Genomic DNA, 19,235 nt, shown 5'->3' on the forward strand with positions numbered 1-19,235 from the left:
TTTGTTTATTCATTTGGGATCATATAGAGAAAAGATTGAGCTCAAAGAGCAAATACACAAATCACCAACTTGTGTTTTTTTTCCAGAAAATGTTCATCTGCAGACTCAGTGGCAGGTATAAGAAAACACAAGAAAGACATTCCAATAACTAGGAAGGAATTAAAAGGTTCAGGAGAATACAACAAAACATGAAATACGATTAAGAATTCTATTGCAGAAAATTTATGAAATTTACATAGCAATTTTGTTTCCATACTAACCTGTTTGCAATTAAAAACATTTATTTTGCTTCTCTGGAAATGATTCCATAATCTCAGTACGTCTTCTGTTCTGCAGAGAACTTATTTGATGCTTTTATGGCTTTAAATGAGAAAGCTGACACTGTGCCCAGGACACAAACCTTACACCAACACAACATTTTTCAACTCTAAAATCAGTTTGAAATAATAAAAAAAAGATTAAAACAAACGTGTATAGTCTCTTTGATTGATATTTTCAAAATCTTTCCATCTAGGACCAAGGAGGGGACAGCTGTTGAAGGAGAACGATTTCATGTTTTAGAAAATGGGCAATTCTTGGAAATCATCCGCGCAGAAAAAGGTGACACGGGGAAATATGCTTGCATGGCTAGTAACAGAGAAGGCATGTCAAATCTCACAGCTCTGCTGGAGGTGAAAGGTATGTCAGCAAAATCTTTGCATTCATCTTTTGTCAATGAACCGAAAAACAGTTTCTCAAAAGGCATTTCTTATTTCGAGTTACATTTGATACGCATATCTTAGACAGTTACAGTATGTGTGCAAAGCTATTTAGTAAAGTACTTAAAGATTAGGTTAGCTGATTAGCTGAACAGTGCAGTGTTAGGCAGATCATCTGTATATGTTGTTCTTAATGGAAAAACTTGCATGTTTATTATTTAAAATTAAGAGTAGAATGTATTTGTTACTATTAAATATATTTGAACAGGGTAGCTTATTTCTACTAGCCTTAATAAAAAAATGCTTGTTCTGAAAAAAAGATTACCACAATCATCATACAATCATAATCTAATTTTTACAATGCAAGATAATTAACATTTGACTGCTTAATCATCCAAATGACAGAAACAGTTACTGTGAGACCCATTTTTGCGTTTAAATAATTTTGGCTAAATGATTTGTACCAATTAATTTGAAACAGGCTGGAGTTAGAAAAGTTTATTTCATTGTCTTCAAGTCATCAGATTTTTCTTTTTGTCTCTCCCTGAAATTATGCTTTTTTTTCTTCAGACCCAACAAAAATTGTGGCTCCTCCTCAGGATGTGCAGATCAGCAGTGGGAAGTTGGCCCGATTGATGTGCCGGTCAGAATATGACAGAAGTCTGCAGGGCACCTTTGAGGTGATCTGGAGGAAGGATGGGGAGGAGATCTTTCGCTCTTCTGAGAATAGTTTCAGGTAACTGCCTTTGCTTTGGTTGTGTTTGTGTTGGTTGTTTTTGCTGAGCTTCTGAGTACTTTTGCTCAGCCTGTTCAGTATATGTCAAAGCAACAGCATAGACATGCAGATATCATCACATCAAAGGCATCTCACACTCAAAACCTTTTACTCCTCTTTCGTTTTTTAATGAAGGGATTGCTTTTCTCAGCCGGGGACTGGACACAGAATCAGCAACATTTTTATTATTTTTTTTTTTAGAAATGTGTACTAACCCTTAAAAGAAATGTATATTTTAGTGCAATGACATGAATTAATAGTAAACAAATATGTTTTTACGCAGTTCCATCTTTCTAAAACATCTAATGTTAAGTAGTATTTATTAGAGGTGTGCCGATCGATCGGCCACCGATCATAATCGGCCGATTTCCGTGAAAAAGTGTATGAWCGATGATCGGCGATCACGGTCTCTTGTTGCCGATCACACAAATCGATCACCTGCATCTCATTTCGCAGCCTGCCTGTGCAGCTGGTCTCCTCTTTCCTTCACACTGCGCAAACGCGCAGCAACAAATCCTAAGCGATGTGGAACTATAACGCACTGAGTGAATGGGGAAGTTTGCGTGTTGCGGCGGAAAATTGAAGCACGTCAAAATGCATCAACTCGGCAATGTAATATGGCATAAAAACAATGCCATACTTGACGGAGTTTGGCTACATCGAGGCTCACTGCAGTAAAAAAGACATATGGAGGATCAGACAGCAGATAAAGTAGCACACAGCTACAAACACTCACCCGGAGTAGCATGACGGTCAGAAAGCTAAACAAATAACCCGCAATATTATTTAAGTCTTCAAGCTGCTATGTAAGACGCTGGTTCTGCTCTTGCTGTTGAACCGCTGCTACGTGCTACAGGTAGTAATATTTCACAGACGGAGCGCCGCTTCTGCTYCACCTGGTAGTGACTCTCACACCGAACCTCTGCTTAAAGCTGCAGCATCTAACTTAAAAAAATACATTTTACATACGTATTAAAGCTTTCGCTGTCCTAACATGAGACAGATAAACTCTGAAAAAATAATCGATCTCCTCTGCCTCCTCCCTTTTCTCCATAATTACTCCGCTCAGTCAGAAACAGCCAATCAGAACAAGCAGTAATCAGCTCGCCGCAGTGCTATCAGGAAATTTTCATTCAGTAACTCAGGATTGTTTATTGTAATGGAACCTGTATTTGCCTTTGAATGTTAAGTTTTAYACTTGAATTTTTTGGAAATGTTGAGAGGTTTTATTTTGGCTCTTTGCATTATTTAGCCTCTTCCGAGCCTTCATATGTTTTCAGTCTGTTAGAGATAGTATTACCGATAGCAGTACAATTTGCCCAATGCCTGTTTTTTTCTTGGAAAAAGTTATTAAAAACATATTTTTGTCTAAATTAAGGTGAATTCATGGTTCCTTTTTCCACATAATGTAACCGGTAGTGCTTTTGATTAAAAAAATAATAATTATGTGATTGGTATCAGTGATCGGCCCTCATGGGTGATCGGAATCGGTATCGGCAGGAAAAAACCTAATCGACACATCTCTAGTATTTATTTCTAATAAAATCTTAAGTGCCACAATTATTGATTCACCAATATTTCAGTCATTATGTTGCCAGTCACACACTTATCCCCAGATGGCAGCTCAACAGGTTGGTTAATATATAGAGAGGGAGAAAGAGCTGTTATAGGCTACACAGATGGCTGCATAGGGCGCCAACAGCTGCAAGGGCCATTTGGACATCGATGTGCAGCCTTGTCAGAAACCCTTTTCTGATGCAGAATAATGATAAATAAGATGAATAAATAACAGGCCTGCACCTGGTTTTCCTAATTTTGAAGGACCTTCAACCACCGTCAGTCAGAGGCTATGGTTTGTCACTTTTTGTTGCAAATGTCTGAAATGCACAGATCTATATATTTTTTTACTTTACATTGTCAGAGGAAATCCTAATTTTAACATTGTAAATTTATGCTTTTAATAATGAAACATGGCAATTTTTCTCGCAAATTTACAGCTTTTCGACATCAGAGAATATCCAAGTTGTCTTGTAAAATTAAGCTTAACATTTATTTTTTTTACATGTCCATGGCCATGTTCTCTTTCATTTATCTACAGTACCCCCAATACTCTGCTGCAGGCTTGTGCTGTGCAGCAACAGAAAGATGAAATCTACATCTGTTCTGTCCAGATGCACTGAGAACATTTTTCCACATCTCTCCACACATGATTGATCTAAATGTAAATTTTTACGTTGCTAATACAATGGCCAAACAATGTGATAAGTACCTCCAGATGAATTCTAATTTCCATTTCAATGTCCCTTTGCCACATTTTTTTTACCTTTTCAAGAGGGGTCCATTTTAGAAAATTAAACATATACATAATGTTAAACTATCCTAAAATTTTCTCTCTTTATCCTAAAATTTGTGAAATAAAATATATTTGATTTTGATGGCAAACTGTATTTACCATGGCAAATCTTGTCTAATCCACCAAAAATGATTAGTCAGAGGGAGACCTTGGTTCTTTGCGACTGATGACTAATTTTCAGTTTACTGGAGGCCAAATTTATTGAAATTGCCTGATATTTCAGGTAGTTCTGGATACCAAACAAGGTAACTATAGTGGGGAAAGAACCCCCCAATACAATTTTAAGTATTGTAATGCACAATACTTAAAATTGTGGATTACTAATTAATGCTAGTAAATGTTCCAACCAACTTGAAAAAATGTCATTTACATAATGTATAAAGAATAAAGGCTTAAGTACATTTAAATTTGAAGAGTTTTTGGCAGTACTACTTCAATGACAAGTATCATTTCTAAAGATGGCATACTTTTCATTGAATACATGTACAAGTAACTGTACTAAAATTAAAGATTAGATGTGAGTTTAAGTTACTGAACAAAAATGTGTCAATCTCAAGTCTGATTTACACATCTTCATCATGGATGCCAGTAAATATGCCTAAACTACAACCCATTTACACTTCTCTTCTGTTTTGGTTATTACTGCAAAATCCACTTTTTGGTAACTGTAGTTCTTCTGATATCTTTTAAACTTTTCTTCTGTGTTGTAACAAATGTTCTTATTTTTGCAGGTACAAAATGGATGGTGACCAGTTGCAGATTAGGGACTTGAATATCAGTGATCAGGGGAGCTATACATGCATTGCTCGAACAAGTCTTGATCAGGATACTGCCACTGCCTTTCTAACTGTACTGGGTATGTGATATCATATTGGAAATTCCTTAAATTATTTAAATTAAATTATAATTTTCGGTTCCTGTGCTGATTTTACTGCTTATTCCCAGATACTCCTGATGCTCCTATGAGTTTAAAGATATTGGATCAGGAATCAAGGAATGTAACTCTGTCCTGGATACCAGGGAGTGATCACAACAGCTCCGTGACAGGTAAAACTTTAAACAGAATAAAGCAGAGCATCTGAAGTCGGGTATAGGGGAAGGAGTGGGAGTTTTGCTGAATAATTTAACACTTAGCAACATTTTACCCAGAGATCATCAGCAGCTGCTCATGTAGCCTTACTTTTTCCAATTCTGTTTGATATAAGATTTTAGGTCACACAGTGATGTCATCAATAAATAATTACGAGACAATTAGGCTTTTATAAATATTCTGTCCTCTTAAAATGATTTTGAACGAATCCAAAATCAGCATTTCCTTTGCTATAAACATGTTCCTAAACACATATAATGAGCAAAACACATTCTAAATCTTTCAAAAGGAAAAACAGAAGATGGTCTATAGCAGGAGCACATGTGCATATTTGACACTTGAGCACACTAACTGGGAACGCATCTGTTGCATAGAATAAAATAATAAAACCACACATGGAATATATGATCAACATTGTCTTTCTTGTGTTCATTTCGTAAAATATTGTACAAGTTCTTTGTACAGTTTCCATTATATCAAAAATTCTAATTCAAAAATACTTTATTAACTCCTAAGGGAAATTAAATGTTGCTGTAGCTTATATTAATTAAAATCCTTCAGAGAGTTATTGCAGATAGTGACGGCTGTTGGCAGGAAAGATCTCTTGTTGGGGTCTGTGTTGCAGTGAATTTGAAGAAGCCTCTGACTGAAGACACTCTGTTCTGGAGAGGATGGTCAGGCTGGTCCATAATTTTCTTGAATTTATAAAGAATCCTTCTTTGCATCGTCATCTCCAGAGGTTCCACAGTCCGTCCCCAGAACAGAACCAGCCTTCTATATCAGGTTGTTGAGCCTTTTAATGTCCCTGCCTCTGATGCTGCTGCCCCAACAGATGAGTTGAAACTCTCTACAACAGATTTATGGAAGATCTGCAGCATCTTGCTGCAAACCTTGAAGGATCTTAACTTCCTCAAGAAGTATATCCTGCTTTGTCCCTTCTTATATACTGATTCACTCTTGCGTCTCCAGTCCAGTCTGTTGTTCAGCACTGAGATATTTATATTCCTCAACCACCTCCACTTCTTCTCCCATGACGGAAATAGAAATAGGGTTTGATCTAATCCTGTTTCTCTTGAAATTGACAATCATTTTCTTTGTTTTGTTTACGTTAAAAAAAGAGATGATTGTTCCCACGCCCTGCCACAAAGCGGACCACCAGCTCTCTGTACTCAGATTCTTGTCCATCTCTGTTACACCTGACAACTGCAGAGTCATCTGAGTGTTCCTGATGGCAGAAGTAATCTACAAAGTGTTTTCATGCTCCACACTTTATGAAAAGTTAATATGAAGACATTTTTGTGCCAGCCTATTTCTTCCAAGCACACAACCAGTTCTTGAATGAATGTCTCATTAAGCAAACATATCATTCTGCTGCTTGTCATACAATCAATTGCACATTTGCTCTCTGATCAAAGCCCATAGTGCAAAAACCCCCCATCTTATCCAGCAAGTTATTAGAAACATTAACCCCTTGCAGAATGTCGATGTAAATTTGCCTCAGACTGCTTTTGATTTTAATAAAATACAGATGGTATTTACATGATAATGCCTGTAGTTGTTTTATAATGCAACATTTTTTAGGGCAGTAAGGAATAAATACATAAACTGAGAATCAGCCCTTATTCTCAATTGACAATCACACAGCAACCTTTACCTTTTTAGCCACATACTATGTATTGCCATACTGTAGTTCTGCGCTCGAAGCAGGGTGATACCCACTCTATTGACTGAACAAGCAAATAAGTAAAGCAAGAAAAAAAGAATAAAACTTTCTCCCACACCGCTGTACTCTAAATAGAGTCTCCACTCACAACAACTTAGCTTAAGAGAACTTCGACAGATAATATGACTCAGAATATGAAATCATTATTTTTAGCTTTTCGCAGATTTACTGATTTTTATTGGGAGTTTGTTACTGCAGTGGTATGTTTTGATAAAGAAAAACAATAGTTTGACAGCAAGCTGACTTTTTATGTAAAATGTGCAAACCACTGTTGGAGACATTTGTATACTTAATGGGATTAGAATGCATTTGTTAATGTCTCTAAATGTTTTATGTTTTCTTCTTCTTTTTTTTTCTCTTCAAAAGACGGGAAAATTCAAGCCCTTTGACTGTCAATGGAGTCTAAATAAATTGTTTAATAAGTGAAGACTGGAAACAGCTGTGCAAATAAAACCCAGCAGGAAAGCTTGTTTCTCATTAATGCTTTCAGAAAGGGCTAATTTAGTTCTGAAAATTACAGGGATGATAAGAATTTAAATGGGCACATTTTTCTCGCAGACTTTCAAAATTAGTAGGTCTGATATGTTTCCTAATGGATGATGAAAAATATTCTCAACTGTCTTAAGAGAAATAAAATTTTATTGTTTGTTTTTTTATTTCTAGTTTTCAACTTGTTTATAAGGTTAATTTTTTTTCTTATTCAACATTTAGTTTTCTTTAATAGCATAATATAAGCCCTCTTTTATGTAGCTTTTTCAAGGCAGACCTCATGCGTTTCATATCATTTGTGTTAAACGTAAAGAGAGACCAAAGTGTTCCTGATATATTTCATACCCAACAAGCAGCATAAGGTGGTCTACTTGTCTGATTAATGTTTCCCGACCTTATTTTGATTTCTGTTATGAATTTCTGTCAGCATCCTGGTTTGAGGCAAAATTAAAGGGTTATTTCACAAATTTTAATGAGTCTGGGCTGCATTTGACCATTTCTAGTTCCAAATCTTACAATTTTAAGACTGCTCAGACCTCAAATGAATAATTTCATATTAAAGACTGTTAAACATATTTCAAGAAATTTAACTGTCTTGCAAAAACACAAAAATCTTTTAGCTCCTATTGTTTTTGATTAGTGTCTTCTCAATATAAAAAGCCGATGTTTTGGACTTTTTGCAGAAAGGACTACACTGAAGTTGTGTGGGTGTGTGTTTTGAATGAGGCAGGAGCCTTGCTGGTTTGCTCAGGGTACCATTCATTCAAGAACCACCTCTGACGATGACTTATTTTTTAACACATTGATGCCACCTGGTTTAGCAATGAAAATTAGACTTGCATATATGTGTGTGGTTTTGGATTAACCTAACAAAACCGAGACCCCCTTTCCATAAAATGTTGATGACAGATGCTATTTCTTTGGTTTGGAAAATGAGATCAACACTGTGAAGTTCATTAAAAAAAAGAGTTGCACAATAAATAGACCCAGACAGACTGTCTTTAATCATGCTATTCTTAATAAGCTGCACAGCTCTAAGTGATTATTTTTGAGCTTCTGACTGGAACAAACCGTCTCTGTTTCTCTGTTAATAACAATTATAGTTTTAACTGTGACCATCCATTATTTGTTTTGTTTCAGTGGTAAGGCACTGATTAAATATGTCTGATCCTCACTCATCTGTTGTGCAGAATTTGTGGTGGAGTATGAGGAGAGCCACTGGGAGCCTGGAAGGTGGAAGGAGCTGCAGAAAGTCGCCGGTAACCAGGCAACAGCCGAGCTCTTTCTTCATGGAGACCTTAACTATCAGTTCAGAGTTTATGCTGTTAATGCCATTGGACCTGGACCACCTAGTGAGCCCACAGAGAGACTCAAAACACCCCCTGCTGGTATGATTCCTCTATTTTATTAGCATGTTTTGGTGAGGTTATCTGTGGGTTTCAGAAAGCGTCTGACTTTCAACCTTTCTTTCCTAAAATATCGGTGTAAAAGTCAGGATGCAGCTATATGACTATGTACCAGTCAGGGGAGAGAAAAGCCGCATGTCACTGTGGCTCTGAAAGCATTATTTACAGCAAGATAAAATATCTCCATCATTAAATATGAATTTTTGCCTTCGGTTTAGTGTAATTCAAGTAAATTACAGCAGACATAAATAAGGGTGTCAACCACCGATCCTCTTCTTTACAACAGCATGATTATTTACCCATTTATTTCTCTCCTTGAAGCACCAGACAGAAACCCGGAGAACATCAGAATTCATGGCCACCTTCCCCATGAAATGGACATCAGCTGGGACGTAAGAGGATTTTTATTGTTAATGTCTCATTTTAATAATAACAATGGGAAAAAAACCTTTCTAAGATTCTAGAGTTGTTCTAATGCAAGTTCATCTTAATAAATTTGAATATTATTGAAACATTTAAATAATAAAAGTGAAACTCATTTATTTAGATTTGTTACATGCACAATGATCTGTTAAAAGTGTTTAATTCTGTTACTTTTGATGGCTGCTGTTTGCAGATAATGATAAGGCAAAATTCAGTTTCTCAGAAAGCTAGAATGTCATTTAGTCCATATCCAGGGCAAAGTCTACAGCTGCCGCATCCTTTGTGTTAAGCGAGTCTTAAACAAAAGAGTAGGTTCACGTTGGCTAAGGAGAGAAAGGACCGGACTGTTGTTCTTTTCAGATGGAAGTAAATGTAGTTTTTCATCAAATTAGGGCTTGATTTCATTAATAAGCATTAATCAGCCAGGATGTAACAAGACCTGCTTTAGAACATGGTGTCAATATTCCTGATTGGCCTGAAAACTGGCTTGACCACAGAGTATGGTAACTATCTTTATTTCATTTTTCCCCTTTTATTTTGTAGCCACTGTTACCTACTGAGTATAATGGTCCAGGACTTGAGTATAAGGTCTCCTACAGAAAACTGGAGGTGGAAGATAAATGGCAGGAGCACCTGGTCACAAGACCGTCCTTTATCATCAGGAACACATCCACCTTTGCACCGTATGAGATCAAAATCCAGAGCAGGAACAGCCTCGCCTGGGGTCCAGAACCAAAACCCATAACAGGTTACTCTGGAGAAGATAGTGAGTCCTACAATCTTGTCAGCTCAGTTTATGTATTTTCTAATGTTTGATAACTTAATAAACCCTGAAGCCCAAGGTTTCACACCAGGCTATTGTTGTTCTCATTCTGTATTTTGAACTTCCTGTGCTATCTTCCCATCTGCTTCCTCAGTTGTCTTTTGGCACTGTCTTCAGGAAAATGTGTCAGGTTGAGTTCTTTTCTTATTTCCCCCCTTTACTCAAAGGTTTTCACCATGTGCATGTGTGACTTCTCCTCCCCTCTGACCTTTCTGACAAATACAAGAGAAACACTATTGTTATTTCTTGCAGGTGGCAGATAACCTTTGTATAAGAGAAGAAAGTCAAATTTCCACCTCTGAGCCAGAAACTTTGGGAGAATTGATAGATCAAAAAACACGATTGGCCTGTTGAGGGCTTTCCACCACTCCCTAACATCTGCACTGCTTTTATTTAACTTTTTAGAAACTGCAGTAATAGCATTTAGAATTATTTAGCTTTGAATGCAACTTTAGTTGCTATCAAGTTAAATATATATATTTTTATTGTTCTTTTATGGAATGCACATTTTTATTTGTGACTCTAACCAGAATTACAGTAGCTCTACACTACACACTCCAAACAAAGATCTTTCAAATGTTTTCCACTGTACTAATTTTATTATAATTTAATTTACTGTTTTATGTGAATCCAGTAAAAAAAATAAAAATTCTTACATCTTTGTGAGGAAAGAAATCTTTTAACATTTTCTTAAATGACACCTATGCACGTTTTGTTATTTTAAATTTGATGTTGAAATCATTTACTTAATCTTAATTCATTTTGTTTTATGTTGAATTTGTTGTATAATATATATGTCAAAATCCCTATATATTGGGATTTGTAAGTTTTGTTTTTTTTTACTTCCTTCTAAGTTCCGACTGCAGCTCCACAAAATGTAGCAGTGGAGGTGATCAACAGCACCGCTCTCAGAGTCAGCTGGAGCCCAGTTCTCCCAGCCACAGTGCGAGGTCATTTATTAGGCTACATTGTAAGTTCATCTGGTTTGGATTTATTTTTCTTCTGCCCATTTTTAGTTTGCAACTGAAGTTAAGTTTCAGTCATTATTACAGTTGAGAAAAGGCTGGTGTAGCAAAAGTTTTTTTTGTGTACCTTTAAAAAAAATGTAGATTATAATACAATAAATGTTAATACAAGAGTAAATAACGGCTTGCTATATGAAATTACAGCAGTGAATCTACATGAATGTTTGAATCTTTTTCAAATCAGGAAGATACAATATTAGACTTTCCTTTAAAGATAAATGAAGATTTGAATTTGCCTTTTCTTGTGGTTATCAACCTTTTTCTCAGTCGGTGTTCTTGTGACACTTTCTTTCTTGCTCAGATTTTGAGGTTCTTGCACCTGACATCTTCACAGTGTTTCAAATATTCAGCATATAATAAACAGTTGATGTACATGTTTTATTTAGTGAAGGAATTTGTTTTAAAGTTGTATTCACACGCTCTTAAGAAACATGCTCTTGGCAGTGTAAGTCTAGAGATTGGTGGGCAAAAGATTGTTTTCAAAGATGTTTCATTATCCAAATTATTTCTCTGCACTTCTTATTCTTTACATCTTTCATGTCGCAGGTTCACTGGGAGAGACTGAAAAGCTTCCTGAGTCCTGACAAGATTGTAGAGGAGCATAACTCCAAGTCTTTCCCTGGAAACAGGAGTCATGTCATTGTGTCAGGGTTTCAACCTTTCTCTGAGTACAGACTCACAGTGAACGTTTTTAACAAGAAGGGAAAAGGACCAAAGAGCGATCCAGTTAACTTTGATACTCCAGAGGGCGGTAAGTTGGCACAGCCATGCAACAAGTTATCCATGCTCCTTATGCATTTAGATAGATAATATTCTTCCTGAGATTTTTTTTATTACCTTGCTCAAACCAAAAAGTTTACATACACTACGATTTCCATTCATTTAAAACATTTTTGGAATTTGATTTTGCCGTGGATGTATTTCAAGACAGAAGCGTATTCTTGAGTGGCACGATGAAATAATTAAGCAAAATCAAGGGGAGAAAATTGAACAAGTCTGGTTCATTCTTAGATACATTTTTCAGCGTCTTGGAGGTACTTTGTTTATTTGTTCAAACAATTCAAGTATTAACACCTTGGAAATGTTTAGCCATAATGCTGTGGAGACAGAAGTCGGTTTCTGTGTTTCAGAGACAGAAAATGTTTTGGCCTAAAATCAATCCCAAAATGAAAGTAAAAGCTGAATTACCCGAAGAAGAAATTGTCAGTGAAACAAAAGGCCACTCAGTGAGGAAGAAGCCACTACTCCAAAAGCAATATTATAGGCTAGATCACACTTAGCACGTTTGCTCAGAGACAAAGACCTTAATTTCTGGAGAGATGTGCTATGGTAAAACTAACAGTACCATGTTTGGCTATAAAGACCATCGTTAGATTTCGAAAAGTAAAGGATAAAGCCTGCGAACACCATCCGAACAACGACTTACGGTGATGGCAGCATCATGTTGTGCTTGTGCCTTGTGCAGAGAACATTTCTTATTGAAGCTAAACAGGTTTTAATATCAGGCAGTAGGAAAGAAATTCCTTTTTCATACAGTGTACGTATATATCAGATGTTAAATGTATATTAATTTTTAATGCTAAAACTTAAAGTTAGAATTTCATTAGACTGTGATCTGCTGTTTGTTCTGCAGTTCACTTACCTTCTAAGCTAGAGAGCCCCGCCATCTTTTGTCAGCCTCTGTGTGGTTATTAGTGATAAAACAGATCTGAACTAAAGTAGAAGAGAAACAAACCAAAAATATATATATTTCCTCCGACTATTGACTTTTTTGTTCTACAAAACTCTTCCCATTTGCATTTTTTTTTTCACAATTTAAGTATCTGCCACAAGAAAGATAAATAATGCTTGAAATAACATCCTACAAGAAAAAAAAAACTTTCACAGAAGTCTCACAACAAGAGAATAAAACAACACCTTTATAAATAATGTATCATGAATATAAATGTGTGCAAACAATGTGAGACAACACAAGTAAAGTAGTTCAAACACAGAACACCAGCCGTAAACATGTTCCCCGTCAGCGCTATTGGCTCCCCAGACCAAGGCAAGGCAAGTATGTCCATGAATTCACTCTTGTTGACAGTAAGATCCACATGGTTGCAGTTTTAAAATTGTACATGTTCTACTGCTCTGACTCATGCTTAGGGATAAACTAAAATGAACAGGAATTGAGGGATTTATCAGAGAGATCCAGAAAATTTTCTCGTTAGTTTTTTTTTTTTTCTTTTTTGACATCATTCTGAATTGTCATTTGGCTAAATTGCCTGAATGGAAGCTTCAGTTTATGTATTTTTTTATTTACATATTTAAATGTTTTCTGTACAACAGTTCCACAGAAGGTGCCCGTGCTGATTCCCAGGATTCAGGACGATGACACTGTTCTGCTGGAATGGGGACCACCGCAAGTGACGAATGGCATCCTCACTGGTTATTTTCTAAAGTATCACCTCCGTATGTAAACACATAAAACATACTTTCTGATAATAGACGTAAAAGGTTTCAACTCTTTTACTTATGTTTAATTTGCATATTAACAATGATGTGAAGAAATGTCATTTCTGCGTGCAAAAAAAATTCGATATTTTAAAGTTTAACTCCAAAATGTGGCAACAGGTTACCTGTGTTTAAGTTTCTAGAGATCACCCCTTATTTGATTAACTAAGTTTAAAAATCCACAATATAAAGATCTTAATTTTTATTTAGATTGTGCCCCTTGTCTTTTATTTGCCATTCGAATACATGTTAGTCTAACTAGTTGATTGTTTTGTTTAAGGGTCCTTGACAGAACAAACAAATCTGTGCACACTCTCTTAAAGCAGTTATAATGAAACACTTACCTTATGGATCAGGATTTCAAGTTAGACCTGTGGATTCCTGTTTAGATGTCAAACAGGCTAAGCAGTGAAAATTATTTGTTGAATATTGACAAAAAAAAATAAATTCATGTATAATGGATATAAGAATTTGAATTCAAAGGAGGAGAATCCAGTCCTGATTTTAAAAAGCAGTGAAATAAACCTGATCTGAATTTCAGAATTGGTGTAATTTTTATGGTTTAGGATTTTAGGGAACACAGATAATAAATTCCAACTGTGTAAAAGATTGTGTGATAACATTTCTAGCATATATCAGTACTATTTTGAAATGTAAGCCTATAAAAGTTTGAAATTTAAAAGGACATATGTTGGGGCTTTTTGTTTTCCACAATTTCTGTCTGTGAATCTGATTTCCACCGGTTCCCAGCCTTCCTCTTTTCATGCGTTTTATCAGACAGTTGGGGGCGCTGTTTAACTCTATACCCTCCACTACATTCTCCCTAAGACTCAGTTCTAACAGCTCCCTCGTTGTTCCTGATCACATTTCTGTTTGGACGCGAGCTTTTTTTTTTTTCTTTTCTTTTTTTTTTTTTAGTTTCTGGTAGAAATGTTTAAGCCAGTGCTGGTGATGCCTCTTGTGTAAATTCCACTGACATTTATCACTCCTTGTCCAAGCGCTTCTTCATGTGAGAAAGTGCCTTTCTGCTGTAGTACAGCTAGGGCGAATGAGCGAGTCAGGAGCTTTTATTATGATCTCTATTTTCAAAGCCTACACCCTCGTTTGCTGACATTTCTGAAGTCTTTTGTGTAAAATGTGAATGCAGAGACAGCCCTCCGCCGCCTCCATCTGCACCCACGGAGTCTGGCCAGCTCTTCAATACACTCTGCTCCATCCCCCCCCTCCCAATCCCCCTCCTCTTTGCTTATTTTTCCAGTATCAGATGTCCGACTTTACACAGATATACCCACACTGTGCAATCTGTGGGCGTCTGAATGTTTCTTTTCAGCTGAATTGATTCAACATGTAACTGAAGACTGCTTAAAATCCAGTTTGCTGCTAATGAGCTAAATAAAATAGAATTTGTGGCGCAACAGTATATGCGCAGTCTGCATGTCCAGCTGGTTCACAAAAGCAGTTGTTTGATTAATAAATGAGTAATCTTGTCACCAGAAACAAACAAACAAACAAAATAATAATAATAATAATAATAATAATGCAGCGTTGTGCACCGCTGAAGAGTCACAAAAAGATCTGGCATGCCAAGCTCTCACCTGCCGTCCAACATTTGCACAGCGGTGACATCACTGAGGAGGCTTTCAGGAGGATATTAGAGTGCTGCTTTCACCAGTCTGCACACACGCTTTACTTTGATGTATAATGCATGTTTGGTGATGAGCTGCACTACTGTACTTGTAATTGCCAGCCTCCTAATTTCTTTTCCACACTTTCCCTTGTCTCTTTGTTTCGTTGCCTTTCATCTGTTCTCATTCTTCCACGTTTAAACAGTTTTCAAACATTTTACCTTAACTTTAAATGTTAATTTTTTTTTTTTGCATTTCTTTCATTCCATCTTTTTTCATTGCATCTTCCTCTTTTTATTCATCGCCACTTGTTTACAACCCCGTCCTCTTGAGCTCTACAGTTCCACCTTTCATCTCCTTGCCTATCGTCTTAATGTATTCCTCCTCGGCTTACCTGTCACCACTTGTATCTCCCATATTCGCTTTATGTATGATCCAGTATGACATCTCTTCATCTTCCTTCTCCCTCAAACATTGACCCCCATTATAGCTATGTTCCATTACAACATGACTCACCAATGATAGTTTTCTTGGCAGTGGTCCGTCTCGGGCACCGTGTGATCTAAACTGACCTGACATCTTTCTTGCCTCCTCTGCAGTAAATAAGACTTCGCTGGAGGTGATTGATTCCTTTGAGCTGAACATCACTTTGCCTGACGTCACTCAACACCAGATTGTGAGACCGGACAGGGGCAACCTCTTCCGCTTCTACCTGAGCGCGTGCACTCGAGCAGGTTGCGGGCCTGCAGAACTGGCTGAAAATCACAGTCCTCCAGGTGAGTAGATAAAATCCTTGCACGTACTGGAGTTAATGTTTGGGTGGAAGGAAACTCAGCCTTTGGGGTTTGGAGTGGAGGTGCACAAAACATATCCATACTCCTTGAACGAAGTGGGAGGAGAAAGATGCGTTTTCAAAGTCAAAATCTTGTCAAAATCTTTAAGAAATAAAAATTTGAAAGGTATGGCATGCTTATGGATTTCTAAACACTATTTACCTGTCGCAATCATATACATTTTCCTAAGACTGAATAATCTGATCAACATGCAAAACGACACTCTTCTCAATGTTAAACATGGTGATAGCAGCATGTTGCTACCTTTCTTCAATGGAGACAAATCCAAGCTCAGACCAGTTGGAAATTTGTGGGAAGACATGAAAATATTGTTTGTAATGACTCAACTTTAGATATTTTGCAAAAGAGAATAACTGTTAGTCTGACTCTCCCTAGTCCTGGCTCTAACACACATTTGAAAGGAAAACATATCATTTGCAGTGTGTCCCAAATCATTTAAGGGATAAAACAACCATGTTGAAGAAGGGGCTTTACTCAGATAAGTCAAAAGTCTGACTTTTTTTGTTCTACATGCAAAAATGTGGTGGAAAACTAACCTTGGTATCACCATTTTTGTGATGTAGTAATGCTTTTCTCAAATAGTGACAGTGAAACTGGTCAGTGTTTACAGGGATTGAGATGAGGCACAGGGCAATAGTTGAAGAAAACATGTTAAATGCTGCGAAAAGTGATGTGGTGATTAGTATTACTGCCCCCCAGAAAAAAGGTCTGCAGTTTATCAGATTTCCTCTCCATATGCACTCTTGGGTTTTCTCCAGGTACCGTTTCTTCCCTTTCCACCCACAGTATCAAAACAGTTCAGTCCTTAGAACTAGAAACTGAGATTTGGCCTTGAGGTCAAGGAAAGTTTCAGGAAATTTAGCAGTCGTTGTCTGAAATGATTGCACCATTCTCTTTCTCCCAGCCTACACACACTACTACCAGCCATCGAGTAAACCAGAAAAAAAGAGTAAAAGCATTTGCTTAATTTATTTTACCCACAGCAAATAACTAAGGCTTTAAGTTTCCTTTGTTATTTGACTTTCAGGAAAATGAGGGAGAAAAAGAAATTGTGTTTTATCTCCAGCTTTATCTGTAGCTACACATTAGCGTTTTTTTCCCTCTTGAATCAACACTCTTCTTTTTTTAATGTGGCAAACACAAACCTTTGGTTTATTGAATATACCATAACCTCCATGCAGTGATGTAAGTGGTGCTTTGCCCTGAAGCAGCTAAAAGCAAGGATTAACTGTTGCATCGGTTTTTGCTGGCTGTAGGCGAGTGCTTTGGTGGTCGAAACAGAAAGAAAGGGTTCTGACTTTGAAAGTAGCTGCAGTCAACAGGCTGGTTGAATGTGGAACTGTAAAGCGAGATGCAAATATTATCTGCACAAAGTGAAAGAAACTTCATTCATGTATGTAAGGACAAAAGGATTGTCCATGTATATGGATGAAACTATTTTACTGAAAAGAACTACATACGATTGTCATCAACAAGGCAATTTGTTTCACTCAGTGCCTCTTTCCGCAATGAGTTCATGTCTTGTGAATCTCTTTCAAACTAATGAATAGACTCGGTTTCACAATCCTCTAGAGCAGTGGTTCTTAACCTGGGTTCAATCGAACCCCAGGGGTTCGATGAGTCGGTCTGAGGGGTTCGGCGGAGCCTCTGCCGTGGAGGTAAAGACACACTTGTGTAAAGTCGTGATGATGCCCCGCTTTGCCATCACTTGCTGCAGAGGATCACGTTACATTGCTTAGCCAATCAGAGGAGCACTGATTGAAGGAGCTCCACTCAGCATGGATTTGAACTTGTGTCTTTAATTACTTAAGCAAAACTCAGTTTTTACCAAATTCTGTAGCTTTCAGTGTACTTCTAAATCTGCTCCTTAGTCGCATCTTTTCGGGGTTGCTACTGCCTCTAGTGGTGTGGGGSTGGTAACACAACTAATATAATTACATTACTAAATCAGAATACAGCAAAGTCTTTATTATTTATTATAAATTTTTCATTCTCTTAAGAATGTAGAGCTAATTAAATGATCTAAACAAGACCTTAAAGTGGTTCCAGTTTCTCTCGATGGCCGACCTGTTGAAACTGTGGCAAATTTTTAATACCTTGGGTCGTTCCTGGACAGTCAGCTCAACTGTGCTGAAAACACTGACTATATTTTGAAGAACTGTTCTCAGAGACTCTACCTTTTAAGAAGACTTGGTGATCTTGGGGTGACCCAACTAGACTCTAGTTTTTTGACTTTATTTGGGTCACCCCTATGTTTTGAATTTAGGGGGTGGGGGTGGGGGTGATGTTTTATTTATCACTACAGAAGGGTCCAGTGAATGCGCATATGTAACTGGTGGGTTCGGTACCTCAAAAAAGGTTAAGAACCACTGGTCTAGAGGTTGCAGTTAGCTATCTTGGTTTGGGCAAAATTTTCCACTATATTTTCCTTCCACTCAATTTTACAATAATATTTGTGTCATTACAGCATAAAACCTAACATTTTTATACAGTAACATTCCTATAATTAAACCCTTGTTTTAATGAACGTGTGTCTTTCTTTATTAGCTGACACTAATGATTAAAATGAAAAGAAATATATATCTCTGTACGTGTAAAATTGTAAAATGTATTTATTGAAATAAATTCACATTTTGAGGACATTCTAGTTTATTCTAATGCATGAAAGCAGGTTAAATGAATGCCACTATGACACGCTTGCATGTTATTGGTAATCTTGAAATGTTGCTTCACAGTGCACAGATACATCAACAGGAAGCTATATCTTGAATATTGTGAGTCACATGACCTGCAGGTGAATGGATTCTCTCAAACCAATGACTGTGGTGGGCGAGAGGAGGTGTAATTTGTATAGATTTTCTCTGAATTGTGAAATGAGTAATGGTCGCTGATAAATCAAGCCATGGAGAGTCTTCCAGCCATTACCTTACAGAGTGAGCGGAAGGATAAGGAGAAAAAGAGAGCACGAGAAAATGTTAGTAAGCTGTAAACAAAAACAAGAAAGAGAGAGAGAATAAAAAGTATTTTATATTTTTGTAAATATCTGTAGATGAGACGCCTTCTTTGCATTAGTGGATGTCCAGCCTGAGAGCCACTACATGCATTGTTTGTAAATGTGGTTCAGCAGAGGCTTGATGGGAAGATGAAATACTTCTGTTTGAAAGAGTTGTCCTGAGGGTATGTTAGTCACAATGCAGAGGAGAGATTTATGGATGCCAGTAGGATGGGGCTAGGGCTCCCTGAATCCAGGCACATAAAAGGGAGGAACATGTGACACAGTTACAAAATGAATGCATATGAATGAGGGAGGTCCTTTTTAAAATTGTCTGTGTTCTTTAAGTGAGAGGAGCTCCTGGATGGGCATTTCTGGCCTTATCTGACAAATAATCTGGATATAAAAATATTTCTTTACAAGCAGAGATCTTCCTTTGCAAATCTTTATGATGCAAAAGGAA

At 37.0% G+C, this 19,235-nt stretch overlaps 1 protein-coding gene across 6 annotated transcripts in view; it reads left to right on the top strand.

Annotated features, from left to right (window-relative positions):
• The window catches only part of LOC103467235 (neural cell adhesion molecule L1-like protein), a 70,296-nt gene that overhangs the window by 37,631 nt on the left and 13,430 nt on the right, over positions 1 to 19,235 (top strand). For 5 of the 6 annotated variants that reach the window (XM_008413440.2, XM_008413435.2, XM_017305983.1 and 2 more), the window contains exons 13-24: positions 515 to 678; positions 1,269 to 1,434; positions 4,558 to 4,682; positions 4,772 to 4,873; positions 8,319 to 8,516; positions 8,856 to 8,926; positions 9,501 to 9,723; positions 9,875 to 9,910; positions 10,635 to 10,750; positions 11,352 to 11,556; positions 13,137 to 13,259; positions 15,526 to 15,702. In XM_008413440.2, coding sequence (XP_008411662.1) covers positions 515 to 678; positions 1,269 to 1,434; positions 4,558 to 4,682; positions 4,772 to 4,873; positions 8,319 to 8,516; positions 8,856 to 8,926; positions 9,501 to 9,723; positions 9,875 to 9,910; positions 10,635 to 10,750; positions 11,352 to 11,556; positions 13,137 to 13,259; positions 15,526 to 15,702 — 1,706 coding nt within the window. The remainder of the gene's footprint in view (positions 1 to 514; positions 679 to 1,268; positions 1,435 to 4,557; positions 4,683 to 4,771; positions 4,874 to 8,318; positions 8,517 to 8,855; positions 8,927 to 9,500; positions 9,724 to 9,874; positions 9,911 to 10,634; positions 10,751 to 11,351; positions 11,557 to 13,136; positions 13,260 to 15,525; positions 15,703 to 19,235) is intronic. The other variant, XM_008413438.2, reaches the window with a different exon arrangement.

This window comes from Poecilia reticulata, linkage group LG7 (assembly GCF_000633615.1).
Source record: "Poecilia reticulata strain Guanapo linkage group LG7, Guppy_female_1.0+MT, whole genome shotgun sequence".
In the NCBI taxonomy this organism is placed as follows: Eukaryota; Metazoa; Chordata; class Actinopteri; order Cyprinodontiformes; family Poeciliidae; genus Poecilia; species Poecilia reticulata.